The sequence below is a fragment of the Hipposideros armiger genome, unplaced genomic scaffold, assembly GCF_001890085.2.
Source record: "Hipposideros armiger isolate ML-2016 unplaced genomic scaffold, ASM189008v1 scaffold_11, whole genome shotgun sequence".
Lineage (NCBI taxonomy): Eukaryota > Metazoa > Chordata > Mammalia > Chiroptera > Hipposideridae > Hipposideros > Hipposideros armiger.
In genome coordinates, this window is record NW_017731361.1 from 4,062,076 (window position 1) to 4,079,739 (window position 17,664).

Genomic DNA, 17,664 nt, shown 5'->3' on the forward strand with positions numbered 1-17,664 from the left:
ATGTGACCAGAGGGTCTCAGGAACTTAACCCGGTATTTCCAGTGGGGCAATGATTCAGTACTCATTAATTCGGCGTTTACAGTAACTTTATAGAATATAACTACCTCGAATAATGAGAACTGATGGTATTTGTTTTCTTATTCATTCCCCATCTCTCCCACTAGTCTCAGCTTCATAGGACCTTCCCTGTTCACTGCCATATCCCTGCGTCTGGGAAGTGGGAGCAGCTCAACAAATGTCTGTTGAATGAAGAGTGGGCGTTCAGGAGCTGTGGCGGAGCGGGCATGAACACCCACACCTTTTCTTCAGGGCTTTTTCACTGGGCCTCTGACTTAATTGCTCCTTTGAACACAAGGGAGGCTGAGAAGAGGAGAGGGCTCTAGTGAGTGTGGGAAGTCACTGCATGAGGCTACTGCCAACACATGGAGAATGTCATTAGCTGCTGACCATTATCCATTTTTCATGTTGCAAGCACAACTATTTGTAGGTTCGTGGATGTGCCTTTTTTCCCCTTTGTTGCCCTCCTTAGTTTTCTGTGAATTTTCCTTCTCAAGAGTTCAGCCTTCTAACTCTAAGAGTTCAGATGGGAAGATAGATTCTACTTGGTTCTTACTTGGGCTGAAGAATAAAGCAGATGCCAAAAACTCACAAAGAATTCTGGGAACCACTTGCATAGCTGATCCTTTAGGCCTGGAAAACCTCCCACGCAGAATAATTGTGCTCAAACCTTCAAGGATTTGGCTGCACAGCTTGGCTCTGGCCTTGCAGCTGCCCCTTCTTTGTTCTCCATGGCTCTACAACTCCAGTCACATTTCAGCGCCACCCTCTCTCTATGCCTACACTCCAGTAACGGCTATCTTGGAACACTTACTACCTGCCATGTCCTGCACTAAATGCTTTACAGGTATTACCTTACAATCACAACTATCCTGGAAAATGAAGATTGTTAGTATTCCCATTTTACAGTTGAGGGAACAGAGGCTCAGAAAGGCAAAGCAGCTTGCCAAGGGTCACACAGCCGAGGCTGTCAGACTGCAGTCTCTGGAGGCAAAACACTGGTATCACCCACTGACTGTGCCCATTTCCCCATCCCCCACTGGCTTAGTATCAGCCAGTACCCACTCACCATGCTGGGTGACAAAACTGATGCAGGCATCCACGATGATGGGGATGTCCCCCCGGCTCATCTGCTGCTCCTGTAGCCCTGTGCCGCCTCCACCGGCCGCTCCCCCAATGGCTGTGTTCCATGCTGAGAAGTCCAACCGGCCCTCTGCCTGCAGATACAGGGTCCTGAGACCCAAGAGGCCTGAGTCAGAGCCAGCTGCAGAGGGTCCTCTAAGAGGCCCAGAATCACAAGTACCAGATTTCCCAGAGCCACCAGCAGGGGACAGCAACACCCAACCTAGATAGGGCCCCTGAACTAGGGAAGGGACTTTGAGGAAGTAGGCGGTGGTCCAGCAGGCCAGGGTGTGGGCTGAGCTCCATAGTCAAGGGTAGAAGAAACATTTACCTTCCTGTCTCCACCAGGACCAAATGTTCCTTCTTGTCGGGGGTGTCAGCTGCGGAGACAACACCTGGGAGGAGAATCATTGGAGATTATCATCATTGTCGTCTTTATCATTATGACTAATATTTGTGCAATATTTAAGGCATGCAGGTGCCAGGCTAGGAGCCCTACAAACAATGCTGCATTAAATCCTATGAGTTACATATTATTATGCTCATTTTACAGGTGACACATAAAGCTCATAGAAGTTAAGTAACTTGCTCCTGATGACTTGCTATGAAATGGCAAAGCTGAACTTAAACTCAGGTCTCTTATCTCTAAAGCCCTAAAACATTACCCTACACTGTTCCTCTTTTATGAGAAAGTGAGAGTACCCAGCCCCCTCTCCCAGGCCCCAGCTAGCAAGTGACTCCAAATAATGATAACAACATTTATAACATGCAACATTTACTGAATACTTAAAAGATACCTTCTGCCAGGTTCGGTGATAAGTATTGTATATGCACTGCCTTATTTGAAACTCACTACAACCCTGTTATTGTGCCCATTGAAAATATAAGGAAACTAAGGCACAGAGCGTTTAAGTAACTTGCCTGAGATCACACGGCTAGGAAGTGATGGAGTGGGGGGTGAGGGGGGTGCCTAAATCTGGGCAGTTTGACTCCAGAGTTTGTGCTTGAATCCATCGTTTCTGCTGTTGCCCATAGGGACCCCCAGATAGATGAATGTGCACTTCTCTCCCACGGCCACCCTTCATCCCTGTCCCCGCCCCTGCTCACTGATCTCTTGTAGCCGCCGAAGATGCACCATGTCCTCAGGGGCTGCAGGGCCAGGGCCCGGTGTTGGACACAGGAAGAGGTGGTCACCACGAAGAAGTCCGAACCCTGATAGCCAGAGGCCAGGGGCCAAGGCTGTATAGGAGGGGGACCGCAGCCACAGGCGGCCCAGCCGCACCAGCCCAGGGCCCAGCAACTGGTGACAGCTCAGTGGGGAGAACCACTGCGAGGCAGGGGGACACGGGGAGAGAGGAAGATGGGGAAAGAGACAAGAGGTGGGAGAGAGAGATTAGAGAGGGACGGGGAAAGGCAAAGAAAGACAGGAAGAAAAAGCAGAAGAAAGAGAGGAATGAGAAGGAATAGGGAGGGAGGGAAGGAAAGACCCAAGAAGAAGACAAGAGATGGATGGAGAAAGACAGAAATTCAATTCAATTCAATGTGCTCCAGCCAACACAGAGAAGACCCCCGTGTGACAGCCTTATGCCCTTAATTGGGATAGAGGGGTAAGAAAGAATGGGTAACCAAATGCTATGACTGAAGAATCGTGATGCCCTGGGAAGTCCCACCATGTCAAGGGGCCGGGGAGAGGATGCAGGGAGAAAGGACTATTTGAGGTGGACCTCAAAGCAGTGCTTCTCAAACTACCTGTGGTGAAGGGAGAGGGAGTTTTATCTTTTCTTTTCTTTTTAAATTCCAAACTGTCACTAACCAATACTTTCATAAAAAAAAAACAATAAAAATGAATTACTAGAAAAGTGAAATGAAAAAAGTACATAAAAAATATAAGCCCTCAATTTTTATAATTAGGTTCCATACATGAAGTCACTCTGTCAAATTGCTATGAAAGATTGTTAAGTGCTGACTTTCACATTCCGTAGTTGTCCTGTCACGGGCCATAAACAAAGTCCACGGGCCAGTACCGGGTAACAGTCCACAGGCTGGGTAGCACCACTGCCTTAAAGGATGGGCTGGGTTTTTGGAAAGTATAGAAAATCACAAGCGGAGACGTGGGCCCGCCTGGGAGAGTCACAGCAGAGCCCTTAAAGGCCATGGAGACAATTTCTTGTTGTGAGGAGTTATAGGGGAACCAGGGGAGTGAGGGCAGAGGAGTGCCAAATGCTGTCGAGATGACCTGATAAGGCCAGAAGGAAGCCCTTGAACCTCGGCTATGGGAAGTCCCTGGACACCCGCAGGGGAGCAACTCAGAAGAGTATGGCAGAGGAGGGCAGCTGCGAGGGGTTAAGGAAGAAACTACAGGCTGCCAGGGCACAGGACTTCCTGAGCGGTCGTCAGGAGGGTGCCAGGGTGATCAGCCGACGGTGGAGCAGGGCTGAGGGAAAAGCTGTTAGAGGATGGGAATGACTGTCATCATTTCAGCCCCCACAGATGGTGGGCTTGCTGCTTGCCAGGCAGTGTGGGCCTCACATGTTCCTAGCAGGTGGGTCTTTTACACCCACTCTACCCCTATGGAAAAGCTCCCACGGCTGAGAGTTGGAGGACTCAGATTCCAGGATCTCTGAGTCCAGGACCTGAACTTCTAATTCCAGAGACAGGGTGCAGGATGGAGAGAGATTGGCTTGCCTGGGAATGGAGAAGCTGGGACGGATGAAGGCAGCTTCGCCTCTGGACCTGGAGAGTGGGGAGAGGGGAGCGGGGTGGGGGCAGAGGCAGCCTCTCTGTGGGAAGAGGCCCAGGACAGCAAGGTCTGGGCCATAAGCTTTGGGGACAGAGGCCTGATTTTGGTCCTGTGCTCTGCTGCCACCTAGCTCTGTGACCTTGACCAAGTGACTTCATAACCCCTGAGACTCAGTTTCTTTATGTGTTAAATATTAATAATCCCTACCTCTGAGGGTTGTTGTGGAAATTAAATGAGATATTGAGTGGGCAGTGCTTACCGCAAGGCCTGGCACAGAATAAATGCTCAGTCTACCTTAGCTGTTCATGGAAGGGGTGGGAGTGGCTATAAGAACAGAGAAGACAGGATGGGGCAAGTGGGGACAGGGAAACCATGAACTCACCTTGCCCACGGCGCTGGTCCAGGCCTCCAGACTGTCAGCTCCATCTGTGCCAAAATGCTGGATCCTCCCACCAGTGAGGATAAGCTCAAAGGAAAAGGGGAACCTGGAGGGAAGGTGAGGTCAGGAAAAAGAATGGGGGCCAAGGAGGGGGCTTCAGGCTCGGGATCAGGAAAGGAAAAGGGGAGCTCAGTCAACATGGGGGCTTTTACCTGTCAAGGTCACCTGGTTCAGTGGGTGGAGGGCTCACACCCAAACATACAACATCCTGGGGCTGGATGAGGCTAAGGGGTTCAGTACTGCTTTCTGACACAAACATTTCCAGAGCTGCTCCCAGCACGCACCACAGTCGCGGGGGAGCTAAGAGGGGAAACTGATAGTTAGCAGGTAGAAGACCTCTGTCCTCACTGTCAGAATTCCCATTAACCAGATCTTTATTCTATGCCAACCTCTTGGCCTATGTATGACCTCACGTGATCTTCACAACAACCCTATGAAGTGGGTATTATATTCACTTCTGTTTCACAGATGGGCAAACTGAGGATCAGAGTTTGAGTAGCTTGCCCAAGTCTCATAGGTAGGAAGTAGCAGAGCTGGGATTTGACCCCGACAGTCTGACTTCAAAGCACAATGCTGACACCCAGCACAGACCCTCTCTTACCCCTTGCACCCAGCCCACTCCTGGGCATGACCCCACTTTCCCATCCCAGCCTTCTCCTTCCTTTCCCTCTATGGCGCATTGGTGTCCATCTCAGTTTCTCCAGCTCCTCCCATCCCCCGGTTCTCCTCTCACCATCCCGGCCCCTGCGCAGGGGTGGGGGTCCAGCTTTGTTGCTGATGGGGCCACAGTACAGGAAGCTGCTATAAGTAGCAGGCACCATCACCTCGTTGTACACACCAGGGGAGGGGTCTGCAAGGGGAAGGAAAAGTGGTCAGGTCAGGCCAGCACAATGGGATGGCCTGAGCCCCCTGGGGAAGGGATTGAGCTGAGGAAGACAGTGGGATGGACTCCACTGGCAGCATGGCCAAGTAGAGCCCAGTGGGGCCGGACCCCTCACTACTCATATTAGAAAACAAGGTGAGATGAAGTCTCTAACCCAGCCCTTGCCCACTGCCTCTTCCCACCAGCCAGCGTGCCAGGCAGTCAGCCCTGGGTGCAGGCTTCAGAGCATGGGCCATCCTGTAACTGTCTTCACCCCTTGGGCCTGACCACCGGAGCCCAGCATCTTTAGATGACCGTTTCTATGGTCAGACTGCCCCCCAGGGAGATGAGACCTGGCCTATGGCTTGACTCTGGCACTAACACCTCAAAATATTCAGATCCACCCCAGGCAGTGCCACCGCCAGTTATTTTGTGACATCAGGAATTAGGCACTGGAGGATCTGGGGGTTTGGGAAATTGCCCAGGCTGGTCTGTTGTGATGGACTTGGTCGGGGTTGGGGTAAATGCAGCTCCCTGGAAGAACCAAGGCACAGGTTGTGGCTGAGAATTGTTGGGGCGAGAGAGAAGAGGGCGCTTGCAGGGATTACTGGGAGGCAGGAGACCTGGGAAGCTGGTGCTTTCGAGGGCCAAGGGGGACCAGGGCTCCTCGCCCTCAGAGGCCTCGACACAGAGGAGCTGGGTCATGTTCTTCAGCAGATTGGGTCCTGCCACAGCTGCACACAGTGCCTGCAGGGAGGGCAGGGCCTCTGTCAGCCCCAAGACCCAAACTGAGAGCCCTGAGGATGGTCCTCAGGACACCAAAAAAGTCTCCTCCCCCAAGGCTGGCATTTCAACTCAGAGACTGCTTTCTCCCTCCCCATCAAGCCCAACCGATCCCTCCTACCTGGAGAAGCTGGCTATGATCTGGATACTGAGGGTGGGGCTTCCGGAAGAGACCCAACCGGTACTTCCGGGAGATGAAGTCTCCCCGGGTGCCTGGGGCTGTATCTGGATGCAGCCCCTCACCTGGGGGTAGGGCCCCTGCCCAGAAGCGATTGGCGCGATCATTTCCCAAGACGATGAACAACTGCAGGATGACGAGGGGCAGAAGCAAGGGACAGGAACTCAAATCCCCAGGCATTCCAATCCTGTCCCCAAGCTCTGTCCAAGGTCTGTTTTGCATGTTCTCCTTCCATCCTCACCCTCCCACCCCCCCTTTTCTCCCTCTTCAGACTCCTCACCTGCACTATCTCATTACTCCAGACACTTGTGTCCAACTTCAGGCTCTGCACCTTGGAGATCCCGGAACCCAGAGCCCGGTGCTGACCTGTTAGGGTGTGAGGGCACATGGCATGGGTACCCTGAGCCCTCCCGCCCCAGCCACTTTCCTTCTCTCCATTTCAGCTAAAGGCTCCAGCTCTCACCTGCACACTGCTTGCAGATGACCACCCCCAAGTTGACAGCAGCCCAGTCTGGGCGGGAAACCCCACAGTCTGCACAGTGCCGGTTTGCCCGATTGGACCAGATCTTCTCAGCCACCTCGTAGTCAGACAGGGTCTCGGTTACTGCTTCCTGCAGAGCGGCCGCCCAGCTCTGCCGAGCCCCCCCAGACTCGGCTGTGAAGCTGAGGGGTGGACAGCCAGTCCGTGGGCATGGACACCCTCCCCCACCTACCTGTCCCATTCCACTGGCCATTCCTGCAGGAACCACCAGAGGCCACATCTGGGCCAGCCCAGACCCTCCTGACATCCTTGACCCTGCTCCCTAGACTCCCATCAGTGCATACCCACTGACATCCTACTGAGGAGCCCCCAGTCCTGCACCCCTGGGACTCCCTCAAAAGTCTCTCCCCAGCTTTGCATCCTGCCAGTCTGGGCCCCACCTGAAGCAGCGATGGGGTGTGAGCAGGTCGAAGCTGCGACTCTTGGTCTCCCGGACGCTGCAGCCTTGCAGTTCAATGAAGCAGATCCCAATGCCCAGGGAGAAAGCCTGGCGGAGGGACGCGGGGAGCACAGTGAGGTGCCAGGATGGGCTAGGCCAGCCCCCTGGGCCCTGGCCAGCCCTCCTCACCTGCTCACTCTTGTACAGTGCCAGCTCTCCAGGGCTCAAGGCAGCAAACACCTTGGCCTTGTGTCCCCGCAGCTCCAGCACACCTGTGCGGAGGGGTCGGGGCGGCTGGGGGGGACGGGGGTGGCCCAGAAGGCGCTGCTCCTTCAAACAGGATTGCAGTGTGGAACACCACGTGTCCCGCTGAACTGATGGGGGACAAGGAAGCAGGTCAGTGGGCTGTGTGCTCACGCACCCACCCCCACCCCCACCCAGTGGGCCCTGGCTCTCACCCTCACTCTCGGTGCGAAACACGAACACCCTCTGGCTGGTGATGACCTGGAATTTGTTGTCCTTGCTGCTGCGGGTCATCTCAATGGCAGTCAGAGGGATCACACCCTTGGGGAAAGGGTCCTGGAGAGACAGCCCAATGACCCACGGAGAGAGGGACTCAACCATGTGTGCTGACCCCAGGGGGCAGCAGCAACTTTTAATGAGATCAGCACTCATTCCACACACAGTAGGGAACCACTGCTAACATGGCTATTTCAGATGCTGACATCAGTCATGTGGTGACTGCCGCCCACCTTCCCACCTTCCAATCCTGAGCCTCTCTCAGCCCTCCCTCTCTCTCTCCCCCTCTCCACTGTCATCTCATAGCATCCCCGGGACCCCCACCTTGTCATTGCCAAAGTACATCAGACTCCTTCCATTGAACTGCACAAAGCGCCTCTGGAAGACGTAGTTTCTGGGGAAGGAAGGGGCCAAGATCAGTGAGGCTGCATTCTTGGGGGCTCCCAGGGTCTGCGACCACGTGGGACCTCCACCACCACCACCCAGCCTCCCTCCTCCCCTGTCCCCTCCCCAGCAGACCCACCCCTGAGGGGAGAGCTTGTCTAGCCAGCCACTGAGCAGAGGCGTGGGGCGGTCTGCTGTGGAGGAGAAGCTGGCATAGGGTGAGATGAGGTCATCACTGGTCTCCTCTGTGTCCAGGGTGGGCAGCGAGAGAGTGGAATCCCCGGGCAGCTCAAGGCTGGCATAGCCAGTGTCTTCCCGGGCCTCCAGATCCTGCCTGCTGAGCCTTGTGGGGGCCAAGACAGGGACACACATTAGACCTAGTTCCCTGCACATCCCCACCCACAGCACCTGGTAGAATGTCTGGCAAGTGCTGGATCTGCTTTTCAAACAGGGAAATAGGGATTTTGGGAACCCAAAAGATTAGCATGGGCCTTCTTCCCTGAGCACACTTGGACTTCTTATTGGGACTTCAGTCCCTCTCAGCTTTTAGCATTACTTGGTGGAAAAGTTGGGGAAAGGCTGTGTAGATGGCTCCCTGTCATGGTTGCTTATATCTAATCAATAAGTCTTATTGGTCCTTTCTCCAAAAGGTTTTTGACTTTATCTCCCTGGACCAAGTTCCCATCAGTTTTCACCAGGGTGATGTGAACTGCCTAACTGGTCACCTGCTTCCACTCTTGCCCTCCCTTCCACATCTGTTTTCCCACTACTACCAGCACGCTCTTTTAACAATGCAAATGAGATCATGTCACTCCCCTGCATGAAACCCTGCAATAATTTCCCATTTGCACTTGGGATAAATCCAAATTCCTTACCAGGGACTGCAAGACTTTGGACCCATGAGACCCCTGGCTACTGCCCTGACCTCTTGTGTCACCCTCACCTTTGCTTACTGCAGTCCAGCCACATTCTCCTCCTCTCAGAGCCTTGGCACATGCTGTTCCCTCTGCCTAGAACATGCTTCCCTGGGCTGCCTTTTCTCAGCCTCAGGTCTTTGTTTATGCCGCCTTCTCAGAAAGTCCTCTTATTCACTGTCACTTCCCAGTGGTTCTTAAACTCAGCAGCACAAAATCACTTGGGAAAAGTTAAAAATACTGGAATGTGGGCCCCATACCAGACCCTTAAATTTGAACTTCTGTAGTTTTAAAAGTTCCCCAGGCTATAGAGCAGCTAAGGTTGAGAACCACTCCTCTAGCTATTTGTTTCCCACTTCCCAGAGAAATTGGAGCAATCAGACAAGAACCCCCACAGACTCCCAGCGCCTCATCTGCCCAATTGCACACATACTCTGCTTTCTTCCTGTTACTATAATAAACACCCCTGTCTAAAGCCAGTCCCTCCTCTATGTACCTGATCCTATTCCTCTCACCTACACAAGGACGTCGCTCCAGACTTTCTCCCCTTTCTTTCCCTATATCAGCTAATTTTCCCTCTTCACTAGATCATTCTTACCCACCTGTAAACACACGTAACATTCTATCCTATTAAAAACCCTTTATTGACTCCATTCCCACCATCAACAACCACTCCAACTCTCTGCTCTTCTTTGCAGAAAAACTCCTCAAAAATGTTGTCTATATGTTTCCAACTCCTTCCAAATTTTCTTGAGCCCACTCTGATCAAGCTTTCACCCCTACCACTTGTCAAGGTCCCCAGTGACCTCCATGATGCCAATTCCAGAGGTCAGTTCTCAGTCTCCATCTTACTCGACTCTCAGCAGCATTTCACACAGCTGATCTCTCCCTCCTCCTAATACACGTCCTTCACTTGGCTCCTATGACGTCACATTCTCCTGTTTTTCCTTCTCCTTCACTAGCCATTTCTTTTCTGTCTGTTTTGCTGATCCTTCCTCTTCTATCAAAGCTCTTAATTTTGGAGTATGCCAGGGTTCTGATCTTGGTCCTCTGCTCTGTTGACATTCACTCACAGCTACATATCCCCATTTTGTGACAACTCACAAATTTCCAGCTCAGACTTCTCCCCTGAACTCCAGGCTTGCATATCCAATGGTCTGTTGATCACCTCTTCTTGGGTGCATAATACACACCTCAAACTCAACATGTCCAAAACTGAACTCCTGACCTGCCCCTCACCCCCTGATTTATGCACAGTCCTCCTCATCTCAGACCATGGCAACTCCAGGAACTTTCAGTGGCTCAGAGTAGTGCTGTCCCACAGAAGTCTATGTGAAAGCCACACATGTCATTTTAAATTTTCTAGTGGCCACATTAAAAAAATAAAAAGAAACAGGTGAAATTAATTTTAATAATGTTTTATTTAACCCGACATACCCAAAACATTAACATTGTAGTATGTAATCAGTATAAAAATGACTAAGATAATTTATACCTATACCCATTATATTCGTCTAGCATTGCTTTTTTTGTACTAAGTCTTTGAGACTTGGTAGTTGTTCTACTATTACAGCATATCTTACTCCAGACTTGCCACATTTCATGTGTTCAGTAATCACATGTGGCTGATGGCTACCACACTGGACAGTGCAGGCTCATACTGAAACCTTTGAAGTCATTCTTGACTGCTTTCTTTTTTCTCTCACACCCCAATTTACTAGGACAGTTTGCATTCAAAATAACCAAAACCAAACCACTTCTCACCATCTGTACGACCTAGCCTGAGGTGTCTCACCTAGATTACTGCAATAACCTCATCACTGGTCTTTCTGTTTCTGCTTTTGCCCCCTACAGACCATTCCCAACACAGCAACCAGAGGGATACTTAAAATGGAAGTCCAACCCTTCCAGTGCCTTCCCATTTCACTTAAGAGTAAAATCGAAAGTCCCTACAAGGTCCTGCCCCCATCTGGCCCCTTGTACCTCTTGATATCATCGCTTCCCCAGGCAGCCTTATCACAGCTCCTGGGCCCATCCCCCTAGGCACATGGCCTCCTTTTAGCCTCTATTTTGGCCACTCTCCCTGCCTGGGACACGCTTCTCCCAGATATCATTGTGGCTAACTCCCTCACCCCCTTCATGGTTTGCTCAAATGTCATCCTCTTAACATGCTGGTAACTCTTGAAGGAAAAACTGCAGTCCACTCTCCCCTTCACTCCATCCCAGCCCTCTTACCCTGCTCTAGTTTTTTCCATGGCACTTAACACTTTTTTAACATATGGTGTAACTTATCTATTGTATCCATTGATAATTGACTATCTCCCCACAAGGGCAGGGATTTCTGATCTATCCCAAGTATCTACAACAATACCTGACATGTAATAGATGCTCAATAAAGATTTGTTTAAAAATGAAAAGCACGTCTCCCTATTTTAAATTATACATGCATTTGTTTGTCAACTTATTTTATTTCCTTTCTGCCCCACTGAGTCACAAGCTGCCTAAGGTGGGGACTAGGTCCGTTATACGCATCCTGTATTTGAGCCTGTACAGATACAGATCCACTGGCTGGTGCACAGTGCGCATTCAGAGCACACTGGATGAATAACTGGAAACATGGCCACCTCTAGCTCCTCAAGCTTCCCTGCTTCCTGCCATTACCACCCCACTGACCACTCACCTGTGTTCAGCCCTGTCCTGACAGACACCTCTGCCTTCTCTTCTGTTGGGTGCCCCAGGGACTCCCACAGGCTGGACACCATAGTACAGGCAACCAGGGTCCATGATGTGCACTGTCAGGAGGAGGATGGGGGAGATAGGATGAGATCAGGTGGGAGTGTGTGAGGTCTCTCTTCCTCCAGCCCATGATAACCCACCTACCTGTGCCTGTGGTGGGCCTGATGGCAGGGGTGGGGACAGCTGCCTGGGAACTATCTGGGGCCCTGAGGGAAAAGGTCTAGTGGTCATTAAGGGAGAGAAGAGGAAGGACAATCCCTCGTGCCCTGCTCCCACCCAGTATTGGATGCCCAGGGACCCAACCCAACTCACGTGTCCTGAGCTGTCTGTGTCCCCCCTCTTAAGTCCAGGCCGAAGTAGATGGCATTGGGCATCATCTCCACAGTATTCAAGGCTGAAGGCTGCTCAGAGGAGGAGGTGGGGGGAGGAGGGGACCTGGGGCTGGACTCTGGGCTCCTGGGCACTTCTGGTCTAAAGAGGGCTGGGCTCAACCCAGGTCTCTGGGTGGTAGTGGGGCCACTGAGCCCACCAAATACCGTCCTGGGCTTAGGCACAGGCTTGGAGGGCTGGGCTTGGGGAAGTGGGCTGGGGGATGGCTCCATGGTACTAGGTGATTGTGGATCCAGGGAGCCCTCTGCAGCGCCCGCCTGCAGCAGGCGTAGAATGCGTTTCCGGTGCCCAGTGGCGCTGATGCCCAGCTGCCTCAGTTCCTCCTGACCCAGGCCCTGAGCTGCGCCCACTGTAGCCAGGCCATGCTTCCGGAATGTGTCTGCATACTGCTCCAGGTGCACCGTGGCCAGCCACACAGCGATGTCCAGGTCCTGAGGGGCAGCCATGGGGGCTCAGGCCATTGCTGGGGGGAGGGGCAGGGCGAAGGGAGGGCTTAGGCTGAGAGTCCCCCTCCCTGTCCCAAAGTCAGAGGCCTGGACAGGGGCTACCAAACTCCAGTCCTCCTCCAAAGAAAAAGAACCAGAGGCCTGTGATCTGTAGACCAGAGCGATCCCAGAACATCAGAAAGGGTTTTCTCATTACAGGAGGACCCCTTCATTTGTAGACGAGGAAACTGAAGCCCAGAGAGGGGAAGAGGCTTGCTTCAGACTCACAGCAAGTAGATGCTCGTGTTGGCCCCCAAGCTCCTGCCCAGCCTGGGTCTGGGTCAAAGCTCTGCCTCTGCCTGACTGCACAGTCAGCTAAGGATGAGAAAAAATGCTAGAACCCTGCATGGATGTGGGGGAGTGGGATGGTGGAGAGGAGGGGCCCATGATATGGCCTGATCCCGCTGTGGCACAAGGTGGGGACAGGAGCAGCTGTGGCAAAGAGGAGGTGCAGATCCCATTCCCACTCATTTCCAGAGCTGAGATATAGGCTCAGCCATCCTAATCCTGGTCATTCCCAGTTCCTCCTCCCCTTCCACCTATTGTCTCTGCTCAGACTTCCTTCCTGTCCCTCCAGCCCTGGCCGCCCCCACATCCTGCCTGCCTTGGTTAGTTCCAGCATGTGGGGATCCTGGTCCTGGGCAAAATAAAGATGGGGTGGAGAACTGGGCCAGAGAGATGAGGTACCAGAGCCCAGAGGTACTCCAGGGTCTTACTCTCCACTCCACCAGAGCATGTTCACATGCCTGTGTGTGCAGACATCAGCACCCACGCTGCAGGGGGCTCCGCAGTGTGCAATGACATCCCCCTCCCTCTGCTTTCTCCAAGCCTTCCTTTCCCCTGCCCTTGACCTTGGGCTCAAGTCTAAGAGGCTCGGTCTCATTTGGCCAGCCTCACCTTAACCCTGGTCTAGTTCCTGGACCTACCTCTGATTCTGGCTCCCCTGAGTTTTATCTCTGCTCTGTTCCTGTCTCTACTCCAGCCCATTTCCGTCGTAACCTCCAAATCCATCTTTGTCCCTCTCCTTGTTTTGCCCTCTGTCATTAAGCCTTGCCTTGCCACAGTCTCTAATTTTAACTACATCTTGAGTCTATCTGTCTTTGGCCACTTCTGACTCTTGGTTTCTGTCTCTCCGTTCTCTGCCTGTATAGCTCTTTCCCTGTTTCTCCCGCACGGAGTCCTGACCAGTTCTTCTTGCCCCAGCATCAGTCCTGGCCTCTGTCTACGTCGTAGTGGCTGGGCCCCATCCCCAAGCTGGGGCCCGGGCGCTGCGCCTCTGACCCTGACTCACAGCCCAGTTTCCCGGTGACTCAGGCATGGCCGAGGGCACAGGACTGGGAACCAGGAGGTGCGCGGGGCAGGAGTGCCGGGGGCGGGCCGGGCAGCGCGGGGGCTGCTCGGGCTGCGACGAGGGAGGGGGTAAGGAGGGAGGGGGCAGAGGCCCAGCGCCCGTAGGGAGGGGCGGGTCGCTGCGGGAAGGTGGGGAGGGCCGCCGGCGTGGAGAGGGCCTGGGATTCCCACGAAGGCCTTCGAGGAGGTGATGGGGAGGAGTCTGGGCAGCAGGGGCCCGGGGGCGCGGGGGTCCTCACCTCACTCCGCGGCCGCCGTCCGCTGCCCGGTGCCCGCCGGGCTGTCCGAGGCTCCGGGTCCCGCCGCGCCGGCCCCGCCTCCCTCGGCCCTTCCCCGACGGGGCCCAGCCCCGCCCCGCCCGACCGTTCCCCCCGCGAGGCCCCGGCCACTCCTTGTGCAAGCGCCGGTCTTCAAAAGCTTTGGGCTCCTTACCCAACCGCAGCGCTTATCTCGGGACTGGCCCGATCTGCCCTCTTGGGGGCCGAGAGAGACCGGAACAGGGCTGGAGGCCAGGACAAAGAGGCAGAGACCAGAACGGAGATGGGGACAGGGGAAGAACCAGAGAGAACAGAGCGCTGCGAAGGACTGCTGTGCTTTCCGTCCCCGTCTCGCCAAAAGGGAGGAGGAAAAGGGTCAGGGCCTAAGCCCCCAGGGCACATCTCCTCTGTACAGAAGGAAGCTGGCGTCAAGAAGTCACAGATGGCCCCAGCCTTCCAAGCTGGGGAACTTTTCAGCAGTCCAGCGATCTGACCTGGGGGAATGGGGCAGAGGCCCAGCAGAGGGGTCCCCATCTGCTTTTCCCTCCCCAAGGGCCCGGTTAGGTTTCTTCCCAGGGGTGAAGGTCAGTAAGGCTACATTTCTATTTCCAAATCAGGATGAGGACAAGGCGGGCACCCTGCAAGCACCCAGCAAGCACCCAGCTTTTCATCCTTGGGAGGTTCCCCATTCTCTCCATGCCCCTGCTGCATGTGGGGACGTCCCTGAGAAGAAATGACTCTTCTCCCCTTCTTCCCCAATCTATCCGGAATCCCCAGCCTTCAAGCCTGTCCCCCAGAGCCTGAGGCACTTCCCCCTCAGAGCTGGGCTGGCGCTTAGCTTTGTGTGGTGTTGTGGGGGGAGAAGTGGGGAGCTGGACGGCTGTGTTTTCCTGTTTGTATGAGAGGAAGTTGGCTGTGAGTCAGCAGACACAGGAAGTGTCGGTAGCTAGGGGAGGACCCCTACCTCAGGGGAAGGTGAGGGGAGTGTGGAGAAGTGGTCCCCGTTTCTCCCAGTTGTCCCAACGAAGAGAGGAACCCCCATCTTCAGCCTCCTGGAGCCCTTCCCTCTGAGAAAGAGAACGCTAATAATAATCAATCATTAAAATGGCCATAGCAATGGCTACCAATTCTTGAGAACTGACTGTCCCAGGCCCTGTGCAAACATTGATTTGCAAACTTTGATTACTTCTCACAACAATCCTTAAGATAGGGAATTTTGTGACCTCTACAGATAAAGAGGCTTTTTCTGGATGGGCAACTGTGGGGCCAGGAGAATGTTCCTCAGTGATCTCCAACTAGAGGAGTGAAAATTGACCAAGGGCCTCAGCTGCTGCTCTCTGAACTCCATCAGCTCCTACTCTAAGGTTAGCTTCCCACCAGGCTGCTCCCAGCCCATGACCAAGCTCAGCAGAGATCCTAAGGCAGGCCCATTCCTGGGAGATAGGGGACTCCTCTCACAGCTGACATTGGCTCCAGAATTCCCCCATGGCCTTGCTGAACTTGCGTTCTACTGCATGGTGCTCTAGGATGCTTCCTCCCGACCTTTCTTCCTTTCCTCTCCTTCATAGCTCTCCCAGTCCCTGATTCCCTCTCTCCCAGGCTTTCCCTTAATCCAATCCTTGCATGTTTCATCCTGCCTTGGCAGCTTCTTCTTGGAGGACTCAGAGTAACCCAGCAAGAGCGGGGAGTTGGGTAAATTAGTACAGGACAAGGGAGCTTGCAGGGATGGGTGTTGTGGGGGAGTAGTCAGGGACCAGGTGCAGGAGTTCTAAATCTTTTTAGTGTTGTTTCCTTTTGGCAATCTCATAAAGCCTGTGGCCCTGGTCTCAGAGTGATGTTTTAAAAATGCATAAAATGAAATATGTAGGATTACAAAGGAAACCAATTATATTGCAATACAGTTATAAAACTATTTTAATGTGATACAGTAATATATGTGCTTCTTTATTAATGCTTTAAATAAGATCTAGCAGTAAGTTGATACCTCACATAACTTTGAAGCAGGGATGAGCATTAAGGATATTTCAAAATATCTGCAATACCGTAATATGATACAAATATATATATGTGATTTCTATTGATGACAAAGCCATAGTTACGGCTAATACGACTGGTTTATTGCTATTGTCATAATTGAACGAAATGCTAAATTTCAGTTAGAGATAAGTAAAAATAATGTAATTTTTTTCCCATCCAAGTTCAGTAACTACAAGTTGAGGACACTTGAGCCAGAGAGTCAGGGCAAAGCTGTAGAGATGACCCAGCTCCCTCCTTTAGATGCCACTACCTCTCTGGAGGGGGGAGCCTCTACTCCCTGGGTTGTATCTTCCTCTCTCGTTTTTTTTCCCTGGCTCTTTCTCAGTTTCTCTTATCTCTGTCTCTGTCCCTGTCTCTCTCCACCCCTCACCGCCCCCCCGCCGTGCCACCCCCATCTCTGTTTCGCTTCCTATTTCTGTCTCTTTTCATTGCCTTTCTCTTCACTCTGAACCTTTTTGTGGCTTTCTCTGTGTGTCTTTCTCTCTTTCTGCCTGCCTGTCTCTGTCTCTCTGTACCTCTGTCTGTGTCTGTGTCTCTCTCTGTGTCCCCATAATCTGTCACTGAGGGAACAAAGCAGACTCGGGACTCTAGTAGCCTGGGCACAGTGGGGGCAAAGAGAACTCTTTAATTCTAGGGTCATTTGGAGTCAGAAGGAGGGTCCTTGGGCCTCAGGCTCTGGCCAGGGAGGCACAGGTCTTCCCTTCCCCACCCCCTCTTCCATTCTCAGCCTTCTTAAGGGCAGAAACAGGTCAAGACAGAGATGAGTGAGAAGGAAGGCAGGGAGTGGAGGCATCCTAGGCTCCTGAAGGCAAGGGCTAAAGGCTCCGTGACCCTGAACTTGGGTACAGTGGGTCTTTCCTCAAACTCCACTCTGTGGAGCTGCAGTCCAGGAATCCAGGTGTTGAGGCTGTCTTTTGCCCTCCTCCACGTTGCCTGGGGAGGATGGGCGAAAGCACTGACCAGGTCTGCTGTGAGGGCACAGGGACTCAGAGTAAGCCTGCAGCAGATGTCAGCCCTGGCCTCTAATGGATGGGTAGAAGGGAGGTCAGTGGGCTCAAAGAAGGGGAGCATGGCATTCTGGAGTTGATCTTTTCTCTGAATACTTAAGAATGGTGTAAAGCACCAAGTCACTGTTCCCTTAGGAGTGAGGGTGTATGCCTCCCAAGATGGTTTAGATCCGGGGAAGCTGTTGGTCTGGGAAATTGGAACAGAGTGGTCACAGAATGTCTTGAAAGAGCTGAAGGCATCCTAGGAAAAGAGAGCAGGGGAAATGGTAGTGTGCAAGGTGAGACAGTCCACAGGAATGAGAGTGAGGCTGGGGGGTGGCTAGGGTCCCCTGGAGGGGCGTCTTCCCTGGGAGGCTGTCTCATTTCCCTGCTCCTTAGCCAAACCTCCTTCATCCTCACTGTCCAAGGAGTTCACGTACAGCAAAATCAGCCATGCACAGGCTAAGTCGGGGAACTCACTTAGTCCAGGGACAACCCTGGCTGG

The 17,664-nt window shown here is 53.0% G+C and overlaps 1 protein-coding gene across 3 annotated transcripts in view; it reads right to left on the reverse strand.

Moving 5' to 3' along the window:
* ARAP3 (ArfGAP with RhoGAP domain, ankyrin repeat and PH domain 3) overlaps window positions 1-14,183 on the reverse strand; it is a 23,866-nt gene extending 9,683 nt beyond the window's left edge. The window contains exons 1-19 of one of the 3 annotated variants that reach the window (XM_019663742.1): window positions 14,119-14,183; window positions 11,967-12,507; window positions 11,799-11,860; window positions 11,599-11,710; window positions 8,144-8,347; window positions 7,945-8,014; window positions 7,560-7,680; window positions 7,291-7,475; window positions 7,103-7,209; window positions 6,645-6,844; window positions 6,462-6,547; window positions 6,125-6,307; window positions 5,844-5,967; window positions 5,092-5,208; window positions 4,511-4,658; window positions 4,302-4,404; window positions 2,287-2,506; window positions 1,511-1,574; window positions 1,127-1,290 (exon numbers count right to left, since the gene is read on the reverse strand). In XM_019663742.1, the coding sequence (XP_019519287.1) occupies window positions 1,127-1,290; window positions 1,511-1,574; window positions 2,287-2,506; window positions 4,302-4,404; window positions 4,511-4,658; window positions 5,092-5,208; window positions 5,844-5,967; window positions 6,125-6,307; window positions 6,462-6,547; window positions 6,645-6,844; window positions 7,103-7,209; window positions 7,291-7,475; window positions 7,560-7,680; window positions 7,945-8,014; window positions 8,144-8,347; window positions 11,599-11,710; window positions 11,799-11,860; window positions 11,967-12,490 (2,794 nt within the window). In that variant the 5' untranslated portion in view covers window positions 12,491-12,507; window positions 14,119-14,183. The other 2 variants (XM_019663748.1, XM_019663755.1) reach the window with 2 other exon arrangements.
* Between the last annotated feature and the right edge of the window lie 3,481 nt (window positions 14,184-17,664).